General features: G+C 40.1%; 1 protein-coding gene across 10 annotated transcripts in view; it reads right to left on the reverse strand.

The window, feature by feature from the left end:
- Window positions 1-12,300, reverse strand: part of runx1t1 (RUNX1 partner transcriptional co-repressor 1) — a 56,309-nt gene that overhangs the window by 13,294 nt on the left and 30,715 nt on the right. For all 10 annotated transcript variants that reach the window (XM_082187085.1, XM_082187084.1, XM_082187079.1 and 7 more), the window contains 5 exons: window positions 11,355-11,492; window positions 9,221-9,462; window positions 7,485-7,574; window positions 4,005-4,186; window positions 433-683 (listed from right to left, as the gene is read on the reverse strand). In XM_082187085.1, the coding sequence (XP_082043211.1) occupies window positions 433-683; window positions 4,005-4,186; window positions 7,485-7,574; window positions 9,221-9,462; window positions 11,355-11,492 (903 nt within the window). The remainder of the gene's footprint in view (window positions 1-432; window positions 684-4,004; window positions 4,187-7,484; window positions 7,575-9,220; window positions 9,463-11,354; window positions 11,493-12,300) is intronic.

Consider the following 12,300-nt stretch of genomic DNA (forward strand, 5'->3'; position numbering starts at 1 on the left):
TTTATATTGTCAATTAATTTGAGAAATTTATTTTAAATAATAAATGCACATTTTATTATTTTCTCAAATGGAGATATATATATATATATATATATGGTTTGTAAATTATCATTATTTTATTATTCTTACTATGTATTTAATTTACAGTTTAATAAGCACATTTTCCTCAAAAAAAAGCACTATTAAAGGCCATAAACTGAATTTGAGCCTCATTTTATTTGAAACTTGTTTTTTACCCTCAAAATTTATAGGCCTCTCACATGAAAATGGAATATTTTATTCATAAAGTTTGAGGATTGGAGGCAATGGTGACAGCAGCCGTGGAGAAGGTGGCTTAAATTGCATGTCTCAAGTTCAAACAATCTTTCACAGCACAGTAACGCTCTTATTAATGACTGTCCCCAGATGCTGCTGTAATCTGCCCTCTCTTACCCAGAGGCCGAGGGCGGTCGCGGAGCTCGCGGTGGTTTGGGTGGCGGTAGGAATCTCTGTAGTGGTGTGCGATGGCCATGTCGTCCAGACGGTAGTGCTGTGGAGGGGGCGGGGTGGGGTGTGGCAGGCCGTTGGGCGGGTAGGACAGCCCGTTGGAGGGGCTGAAACGCTGGCCGGGACTGATAGTGCAGGGCCTCTTGTTGGGGTGCTCGGGATGGAGCGGCTCCCGCTCAAAGCCGTTCTCTTTGGTTCTGGAATAAGAAAGAAGATTCCAGAGTGAGGAGTAAGAAAGAAGTAGAAGTGTTGCACTGACGTTATACTAATGTAGAAGTGTTGCACTGATGTTGGATGGATGGATGGATGGATGGATGAATAGACAGACAGAGACCTTTTCTTTCCTCTTCTACACAACTGGGCCCGTATTCATAAAGAATCTTAATGCAAAGAGTAGCTCCTAGTGACAAAATTCTAAGAAAATTCTTAGAAATGTGGGCGTTTACTCTTAAAATTAAAGAAAAAATCCTAGTAAGGATTTAAAGACGAAGAGGGAGAAGAAATGTGTTGCAGACAATGAATAACAGTGAGTTAATAAGACGCTATAGATTAGATCGTGCAGGGATCATGTTTGTGACAGATCTTATCAGAGACACGCTAATATCTCCGATACAGCGCATATGCCATAGCGCCAGAAATGAAAGTAATCACTACATTATGCTATTTGGCAACTGGGAAAATTCCATGTTTGATACATTAAAACCAACATTCAAACCACCACTTAAATAGACATGCCAGCAATCAGTGTAATTGGCTTAGAATGATAAAAATTGTTCCACTCTTTCCAATCAAATACCTTATAGGAAATTAACAGCATGGTAAATAAAAATTAAAAGGATTTATATACACATATATAATGTGTGTGTGTGTGAGTGTGTGTGTGTGTGTGTGAGAACGGTCAAATAGGAAAAATTACGCATGTAATTTCAAAGTGAAGGCTTAGAATAGACCCTATACTTAAAATCACTTTTTTTTCCCTTCTTGGACAACCAACCAATCACAGTCGTCAAAAGATTGTGTCATACATAGCAACGGGGTCAACCCCGCCTCCTTACTAAGATGAAAGTTTTTGTCTTTTCCTTACTCAGAGTTGCTCTCAGATCAGTCCCGAATTGCTCTTAAGCTAAGACTCCTACGTAAAAGTTTTTAAGCTAAATTAAGAGTTTTCTGAGAGGATTCTTAGAATCTTTATGAATACGGGCCCTGGATGTCTTTCCATGTCAGGGACAATGTTGACTCACTAGTTTGTTTTTGTTTTTACCACTCCAACGAGACAGACACTGTCTGACATTGAGATGTCTTCTGAGGACAGTGTGTTCCTTCATGTAATGTACTTTCCTATGATGTTAGTCGAGGGAGAATGTGAAACTGCTCCTGAGGCATTAAGAGTCTGTCATCTAATAATGTGCTAAGTAGAAAAGCAGCCACTATGCCTCCGTTGAGCACTTTGTTGTCCGTAAAAGGAGGTCTTGACAGAGCACACAAGGACCATAAGAGATGTGCACTTACAGGACTCACTCAGCGCACCTAAACCCTGGTCCTTTCACATTGCTCTGCCCTTCACTTTCATGTGTCACGGGTCCAGGTGTTCACAGATGCTGGTACTTCTGTGAGTCACAGTGTGTGTGTGTGTGTGTGTGTCGTGAGGCGGTCGTCCCTCGGTTACCTCTGAAAGAGACTGAATTTCCTAATGAGCTGCTTTTATGAGCTGCTAATGCGCATCCATCACCGTCCATATGCTCCTCAAAGCAACCTCTCTCCTCCACCCACACCTCCAAAACACAGCTGCATTTATTTTACCCCAGTCTCATACATTTTATTACCAATTCTAATTCTATCCATTCTTCATGAACTTGTGTCTCTGATTCAGGTACTGAATGTGATTTTCATGTGATTCTCCATGTTGTTTTTTTTACCATCTACAAAACATGTATTTTTGGATTTCTTTTTTTCATTTATTTATTTATTATTATAATTTTTTTTATCAAACAAATGAAGCATTGGTGAGCAAAAGGGACTTCTTTAAAAAAAAATGTTACCGACCCACAACTTTCTTTTTTTTTACGGTAGTGTATTCAAGTAAGATAGTCCTTGGGTGTAAGCATTTTAAAATCCAAGTTTGTGACACTCTTTTGTGGATCACTGAAAGCTGTGAACTGAATTTGAACCTCATTTTGAAAACACCATTTTATTTCTTTTCAAATATATAGGGGTCGTGCAGCACAATGGAATATTTTATTCAAATAAGTCTGCGTGCTAAGACTGCATTGTGGGATGCGCTCCTCTCCGTAGCTGTAGTTTCCTGATTCCTTTGATATTAATCAGACTGAAGTGACCGTATATTGTACTCCGTGATTAAGGACAGCATAGCTCTCTTTCAAATTCCAATATTGCTTTTCTCTCTCTTGCACCTCCTCATTCTGAGCGTGGAGAGTCGAGTCGAGCCGAGCCGAGCTAAGCAGAAACAGAAGCGCTTAGCCAGCCGTATCTGAGCTGAGTCTCATCTGTATGTGTTATCAGCCATGTCCCTAGGCTCACCTAGCCATACATTAGAGCTCACGCAAAAATGCAGGTATTACATAAAAAAAAAAGATAGAGGGAAAGAGAAAAAGAGAGCTGTACATTCTTTTCTAATATCCACAGGGACCTGAGCTGATATGTATTCATATAAGATAGCCTATTAAAAAAGTATCTTCACTTAAAAGTGGAAATAATTCTGAGCTCCTGGGAGTGAAGTGAACTGATACATAAAATATTTTTTATCTTTTCTCTCAGTCCACAGTCAGTAGATTTTCTTTACAGTGCTAATTCTCACTCATGTCCATCTCAACAGGAAGTCTCCAAAGAATCTACCTGCATTCTCCAGATGTGTCTGGTTTCTCAAGGTTCTGCTCCATTTAAGGACGAGAATCCAAATGACGCATGACAATATAGACACTCATAACCTCCAGCAACATTTCTACATCTCTCCAGCTGTTTTACAAGCATGTATTCCTAGTCTATATATTTAGGTGCCTAAAGTCCACTCACTACCAAACAAACGCGCTATTAAACATTTATCAATAACAAAAAATAACAAAAAATTAAATACTATGAGCTCTAAGAAAGTAAGAAAAGGCCCACTGACCTGAGGTCAACGTGAGAAAGTTTGCATTGTCATAACTACTTACTTTCATTGATTGTGTGTTTTTATTCCTTGCAAACCAAAAATATTTGGTTTTGTGTGATAAATTGAACATTATGTTTGTGAATTCTGATTTCAATTCTGACAGAAAATTGTCAGAATGACTTCTGTTAGCCCTGGAAACATTAATTAGTTTGTTGTAAATTTTCTGTCTTTTGATAAAGAATAATAGAAATAATTTTTTTCTAAAACTGTGTAAATTATAGAAAATTATAAATTGTATTTTTGTCTCAAAGCAAATAAAATTGTATATTTCTTAAAACATAGTGTGACTGGCTAAATACCAACAAAACTACAAGACTGATTGAGGATGTCAATTTACAGTTCAGCTCACCTGTCAGGCGTTCTTCTCTTGCCATTCTCATTGACATCCATCAAGAGTTCAGAAGAGTCGACGGGTGACGTGGTGCTTGTGTCCAGCAGGAGCTGCTCATGTTGGGCGAGATACTGAGCCGGGTTCTGCTTGGCCAGCCGTGCACAGTGCACCAACTCCCTCTGCAGTAGCGGCAGGTTGGCCTGTAGGGGGAGATAGCGGTCAGGTTGTGCTGAGCAGATGTGACACTATGAAGCTGTCCACAGCCAGAGGCTCTAAACACCGTTTTTTGTTTACTCATTATTATCATTACAGGTACATTCTTCCAAAATAAAGACACTCTCTCGTGCCGTTTCGAGCAGCACTCTATTGTGACCTGAAACATGCATTAGTGCCCTGGGCCTTCGATATGAGCAATAATGGTCAACACAGAAAGTGACATCTTCAAAGCAGATGGTTTGGAGGTTGGGGGGGGGGCAACGTTCGCTTTCTTTCTGTCTCATTTCCTCTGCATCTCCGTCATGATTACTAGCTGGCTTGGCTTTCTCCGAAAGCACTCGGAGGCCTCGCCACTTCAAAGACACACGGAGGAGCATTTTCACGGCAGATGAAAGGTTTTTGTGAATCCCCATCCAGCAACAGTTGGACTATTGCAGCATCTAAACAGCACAAGGTGTTAGTTGGAGGATGATGTCTATTTTCTTTCTTTCTTGCTTTCTTTCTCTCTGGCCTGTGACTCTGATCTAAGACTATAATCAAACATATTTTCAGCTCTGGAATATTTTTCAGTGTTCTCTCACAGTGTGCCTTTTCAGTGATGTAATGGCTAAAATTAGGAGTAGTGCGTTGATTGAATATTGAACGAAGCACAATGAAAGCATAGACTTTAAAGGAAGCATGGCAAAAAAATTAGCCGTTGGTAATGATACAGATAAAATCATGATACAGGTAAATAAATAAAAGTTATTTTGATTCATTTTAATTATGATAATGATTGGGATTGTTTATAAAGGACCTCTTGGTTGCCAGCTGTATGAGGTAATGGTCTGTTAGTAGTTTATGGTGATAATTACCAGAGGCAGTGAAATTGCTTTGACCCTAAATGACCTTAGACTTTTATTAAATGGAGGTCCTCATAGTTAGTGGCAGTTCACATATAGCAGGTGCTCACGGTAATTCATGTACACTGTAACAAAATAACATTTCTCAATATTTTCCCCTTGCTTTCCAGTATGAATATATACACATTCTTGTATCAAGATACATTTGCTTGAGGAGCAAAATGACAAAAGAAATAAAGTTTTCTGTTTAAAAAATAAATTAAAAAAATACAAAAAATAAGTGATTTTTCCCTTAGAATTATTAATTTTTTAAATCCCATTTGCAGATTTTTTAAAGTATAACCTAAAGTATAAATTCTAAACCAAGACCTAATATCATTTATATTTTAAAGAAAGTTAAGATATTGAACAAGACAAAATAGTGAGGAAGAAAATCATTTTTGCAGTGTATTTCCAGCCAATGAATGAGAAAAGCTTACTCTTCAGAAAACGTTAATGCAAGAGTCTAATTTTCGTTGAGTGCAACTCTATATAAAAGCATTTTGGATAATGACGGTAAAAACTATTTTATCAACATGTATTTTTTATTAAACAATCCTGTAGCTTTATAAGCATGCGATGATTTGACGTTTGCTCCGATTATGTCTGAGTGTGTTCTCCAGCTCCTGTGTGGTCCATTAGCACACAGCTATTTGGAAACCAGCATATCAAACACAAGCCACAAAGCAGTTTGCCGTGTATATGTAATCCTCACTTCCTCTGCACTGATAGCATGTGGTGAAGCGCCGACTATGTCACGCTGAGTACGTCTCTGAGCAATGAGGCACAGAGCCGCAGAGGAACACATGTGCTTACAGGCTTTATGGAGACTGCTGAACGAAACAACGGCTAAATATTACAAATTTATCTGATGAGGAATCCATTTGGAGAAATCATAAACAAAAGCCATCAGCACAAAGGCCGTCAGCTGGCGTCAAATTCGGATTATATCATTAGCGTGATGCACGCTGCCCTTCCTGTAAACACTTCCCCGCAAAACCCAACTCTGACGGGAGGGTCGCTAGACAACATTAGCCTAATGAAAAAATGCTGCTAATGCACATTGTTGCAGCTGCGCTTCTGCACGCTTATAAAAGCCCCTGTTCCCACAGCCATATGGTATTTGTCATTAAAGGCTCCTTTGAGGAAAACCACTAAAATTAGACGAGAGGGAGAGAGGGAGCGAGAAAAAAAACACAAGTTGCATCTTTGATACCACCCCTCCTGACTGGATGATACAGTAACCATATGGTGTGGAGTTGTGTGAAAGCGAACGAGTCAGGGAAGTGTCACTGTATGCTTCTCTGCATCCGTCAGCGACCGGCGCAACCCCTAATGGGACCAATTTCTGCACGACAGAGCCAGCCAGGACAAGCAGTGGACAAGATGAAATGCCTTCGAACAGCACGCCGCGAGAACAGAGGCCGCATCAAACCGACGGACCCCTTTCCATCATCATCTAATGGAGTAAACAACACAGATTTGATGCATCTCCACTGGTCGCTTATTTTATTATTATGGAAAGGAAGAGGGAGGAAAGCAGAGCGCGAGAGAAAGATGGGAGGAACAGGGGGAGGGGGTGAAGGTTAGACAAAGAGGGAGGGGAACGGGTAGGTTGGTGCGTAATAGCTGTCACTTACTAGCAGATGAAAACGAATGGCGAACGATTGAGGGTGGATGGATACAGCAGTCACCATATGGATCAAAGCTCATGAGAATTTAATCTCTATCAAGCGCTGATGTCTATTTGCTACATATGTCATAAATTAACAAATTATACATTCGCTCCGCAGGCTACAATCACTTTAATCTCGAACATGATAATGCGATACAAAAATGTGTCATGTGTAATTCAAATACTTCCCTTAGTCGAAAGAATAATATGCAGAGTGTTTATTTGAACGGTTCGTGTTAAGTGCTCCAACATAAACAGGCCCAGAGACACATTTAACTGTAATGAAATAAGGGCCGTAGTGACAAATGGGCGGCAGAGAGGGCAAAGGTTGATATTCTCCCAGACAACAGATCGTCTTACTGTGGTAATGGTTTCAGATGTGCCCTGCCCTACGAAACTCAGCGTGTGAGAAAAGCGACAGTCGAACAAGGGCGTCAATCGACACGTATGAATAAATAGAGACATTGTGCTGTGGGACGGTCCCGTATGGTGCTGTTACACTGAGTAATGCGAGTTCACATCATGTATTTCCAAAGAGAAATTAAAAAATAGGTCCCAGTGACCAAGAAACCTGATGCCTCTTTGCTCATGAGGAAACCATGTATCCATTCAGGCCATTTAAAAGTGAGGGATAAAAAAAAATAAAAAAAACAACAGCAGGGAGAATTATGTACATCTGTGCCTCAGTTGTTTAAATGTTTTCCAGATTTCTTGCTTGTGCAATACCTTCAGAAACGGGATGACAAAAGGTCGGAGTGGGAAGTTGGTCGCTTCTTGCAGTTTGGAGTGGAATTCCTCAATGGTTAGAGTGGAGTTCTGCAGGGAGAGAGGAAAAAAGACGGTGCACGCATGAATACATGTGGAAAACATTATGTGATAATATTACTTATTGGAGGCAAAACTATATCCTGCTGAAGATTGAATGATTTGAAGACTGTAATGGGAGGCATATGGATGGCTGTGGTGAAAGGCCTCATATGGGGAAGTTTGATCTGGTGGCTTTTACATGTGCACGCGCTGACCGCATCATCATTGCATCAACAAACACAAATACGTAGGCAAACACAACTACAGATGCAGTATTACACCATACAGCTTGCTCTGCGAGATAAAACATGGCATAAACATCATAACACACACAGAGGATATGCAGCTTTAAAAAAACGGGTCTTGTTCCCTACCGAACTGACATATATCTTATCCCTGTTAAACTTGGCAGTGTAAAAAAAAAAAAAAAAAGAGAAATGACTAATTTCTATCCCTCCTGCTCTCTGCTCTATCATCTTTTAACAGACTGATAGGACTGATAGGACACCATTTTCAATTTTCTAGACGTTATTTCCAAGAGAGCTAGCGGAAGGAAAGATGGGTAGCAGAGCGGGGAGTCATACATTTGAGAAAAATACACAGGCTTTTTTTTTTTTCTCCCCTCTTTTCCCAGACCTGAATTTTGTTACATTAAGCTTACATCTGTTCGGCCAGATTGCAGCGGCCTGTTTTGACAGCCAGAAAGCCTCCTGAGCTTTTCTCCAGCATCGGCGGCGCTAATTAAGTGTGTCACTCTTTTCAATAAGGCAGAGTGGGGAGCGAATTAAAAAGAGCCATGGAAGCCAAGGGGACACAAGGAAGCCTCTGCGTGTAGACACAGCGAAAAATAAACAAATGCCCGCCGAAAAAAAGAGCTTTCCTTTGGAATGGCTAATTAAAGCAGCCCTCCTCTAGTACAGGCAGCTATTTCACCATTGTTTAGTCCATAACTACATATTAATGAAAAAAATACTGTGGCACAGCTTATGGTGCACATCTAGTCAAGTGGATATTTTTTTTCCTCACAGTTATGTTGCTGTCCTTAGCAACAGATGTGTTTCATTTGATTAATCTCTGTTGGACAAGCCTTTATTTCCTATGATGAAAGGCAAATAAGACTTGGTGGCATAACCTTTTTGGTGACAAAAAAGCTAAACAAATAATTTTCGACTGTCCGTAAATTTTCAGGAGACAAAATGATCACTAGTAACCGTTTTATTTCTTAAAGACTTTTTGTCGCAATATACACTGTTGAAAATCCTCATTGAGGTCATGATGAAATAAAAGTAGTGGCAGATCTTTTCTTTTATTGTGACGTACATCCAAGTGTAATGGCTTATTGGAAAAAATGTAATTAGGGCACAGTTCAATTCATAAGTAGTTGATTGAGTTTTGAGATGTGGGCATTGCACTCATAAACAGAGGCAGATGAACATGAGCTTGCAGGGGCAGAGTTTAAGCAAAATACATCCCAAATACATGATTGGCATACATCACCACAGAAATGTTGTTTCACTGTAAGATCGAGTAAAAATAAAACAAATTCATGGATGAATCATTCACAATAAGATCAATAACATGCATTTACGCAATAGATTGGGTGAATTTAAATTTCATGCCGACTTTAGCCACCGAGTGTGTGATTTCAGACTTACCACAAGTCCTAACACCAGCGTACGCACTCGTTCTCCAATCTCAGGTGAGATGTCATTGCCAAACTGCTGCAGTGTCGTGAGGAAGCGTTTGAGTTTGCTGAGCTGCCTTGCACCACAGGCCGGCGGCAGCTGTTGATTGGCCAGTGAGGATGAAGATGACGATGAAGGCCCATTGCTGAAGCCATTGGGTGGAGATGGAGCTCCGTTCAGTGCAGTGGGAGAGTGACTGGTGCCATTCGTTACTGAAAAACAGAAACATATTATTTCCACATGCCACAAAGAGATCGTTGGCATTTATTTTTAACCAAAGCGTATTGAATGATCTAGACCCAAAAGATTCATATTAAACACTGCCAGGAACATTCCTCAAAAAGAAGCTGCAAGAGGATCCTTTGTCAAAAATGACATTGGTGTATGAACGCCTGTGACTGACGGTGCTTGAATGAGGCTCTTGTGACAGTGGAACATTTGTTTTGAATCAGCCACGGAAGCTTTGAGAAGGAAGCAGTGCGTTCTTGCTTCCATACATCAGACATATTAAGTCCAGAGGAGGAGAAGACATGTGGTCGAGTGCCCCCCCGTGCCACGATGAGAAACATACGCGGCGGAGGGATGCAGCTTGGAATCAACGTCTCTCTAATGAGATTAGGCTGCGTGATAGCCTCGTTTGCCTGGCCTCCTTCCAACAGAACAGAAACGAGATACTTGAGCTGCATCTGGTAACAATTACATGGAGGGGAAATCAAAGCGCTTGCTTTGTTAAACCTTCAGAATGTATAATTAGAGTCTGCCTTTAAAAAGGCTCCGGATTGCTTCAGACCCGGCTTGCTTTTTGTCTCTTTTTTTCATAAGCGCTAATTGCAGAGTCCAACTGATCTGTTTTTAGGGATGTAACATCAGAGAGAGGAATGTGTTACTGCTGTTGACGGCACACCACTGCTCAATTACACTGACATGGTGCTGGGAGGCTGCGGCACGGATGGCTTTGATAGTGAGCCACTCCAGCACTCCCCTGAGCTGCCATGTGTGATGCTCTTTGTGGCATCAGCCAGCGGGCAGATGCAAAAATCTGCAGGTCAGAAGACGAGGGGAACTCATGTCAGCTGTAATAAGGGGAGTGCAAAACTACATATTCTTTAAAAGATCATATGAATGGCTAGTCAACAAGTTGGCCTTAGAGCCTTGTATAATTTTACCACTTTACTTTTCAAATCTTTGTTCTGTGTTCTGTTTTTCTTGTTTCTGCATTTGTTTTGTATTGTCATTTTTTTCTACTTTTTTGTAACATTGAGCATTAGAAAGGAGTTACATAAATAAAACATATTAGCAGTAGTAAATGCATTAATTTGGACAATTTAAGTTGTCTTTCCACTATCTCTGACATTTGTGTATGATTATCGCATGTAAAGAATGATATTTCACAGCAAAAATATTGGAAATTCTCACCTCACACTCAGAGTTTTGATTAGAATACATTACGTCCAATCAAGTAGTTGCATATTGTCTAACCGTAAAAGTAGTGCTGTCAACTAATTTATGCACCCAAAGCACAAATCAAGATTCTACATATGCATATGATAGGAATTCCAAAGCTCCCGTACTTCTCTCCATTGGACACAAACCCAACTTATTTAGTATTTATTGACTATTGCTGTAAGAACATCTCCTTTAAACTAACTAGTCAACAATTCTGACATATCGCAAACTGTAAAATGTGGGAAAATGAAAACGGAAGTCCAAATATCATTATATTAAAATGAAATAATGCATCTCTATAAACGCCCTCTCCGTAAACCAAATGCAAAAAATCTGTACTGCAATGGTCTGCCTAGGCTGACTTGGTTAAAAGAGTTTGAATGCTGGAAATTTACTTAGGTATGCACACTTTTCAAGAAAGAACAGAATTGGATTCAGTATAAAAGGTTTGCTATGAAAATATATGTGACCATGAGGTGGTCAATATATGTGACTACGAATGTACGTAGTACTTTCAGATAACATTCATACTACACACATTAATACTATATAGAGCATACTTTTTTTAGTGGTCTTGAAGTAATTGTTCAAAATAAGTACCTACAGTACTCAAGAGAGTATGCGATTCTGGACGCAGACCTTTTGTACAAGTACTCACATGCAGTTGGGGTGAAAGAGCTGGTCCTGGGAGCTCCCTGTGTGGTGGGGGGAGGAGGCATGGTGGGCGGAGTTAACCTGGACTGTGTTTTCACATCAGCAGGTGAGTCGGGCATGGTGGAGCGCTTCTCAGTACGATCTGAAAAATAAAAAGTGGAACAGTTCTTGTGAGACCTCAATGATATCCCAACAGCTGCCTCTCCACAGCACCTGAGCTCCTGTAAGATATACACACATAGCTACATACACGATACATGCCTTTAGAGAGTTCATAGATAGTAACACCAGTCAAATTCCAGCTGTCATCCCCATTTCCCTAATGATCAAAGACACCGGCAATACTCTCATTAAAACGTTTCAGAAATCTGGAGGAACCCCACAGAGATCTCTAGCATCAACAGACATGTAATGTCTAAAGTACCCTGTTCTTCTAGATTAAAAAGTCAGTCAACCCATTCTACACTCGACTATGGTTAAGAATAATAGAAATAAGTATATTTTACACTGTATAATTGCTTGCATGTGCCAAACTCACAGTCACAATGCTCAGGTGTTATCATGTGTTGCTATGTGGTTACTAGGGTTTGTGAGTGGTTTCTAGATCATTGCTAGGTGGTTCAACTTCACATTTATTTTGTGTCAGTTAGTTGCCAAGGCATCCAAAAATAAAAATTCTGACTGCTTAGAAAAAAAATAGCATGCCTCAATAAACCGCATAATTTGCAGTATCATTCATGTCTTTAAGAATTTGAACAAACCCATAGCTCTGAGTATGCTCATAGCTCCTTAAAATGTGAATTTTATAGGAGTTTTTGCACCGGAGGAACCTTTTCATAGTTCCTATAACTATTTGCGGAAGTACTCAGTGTGTTCGCACTGGAAATGGGAACAACTTTAGCTATAGGAACTCCTTTTTGGGGATTAGCTCCTACTTAAGAGTAGGGTCT

The sequence above is a fragment of the Leuciscus leuciscus genome (assembly GCF_965113295.1).
Source record: "Leuciscus leuciscus genome assembly, chromosome: 12".
Lineage (NCBI taxonomy): Eukaryota > Metazoa > Chordata > Actinopteri > Cypriniformes > Leuciscidae > Leuciscus > Leuciscus leuciscus.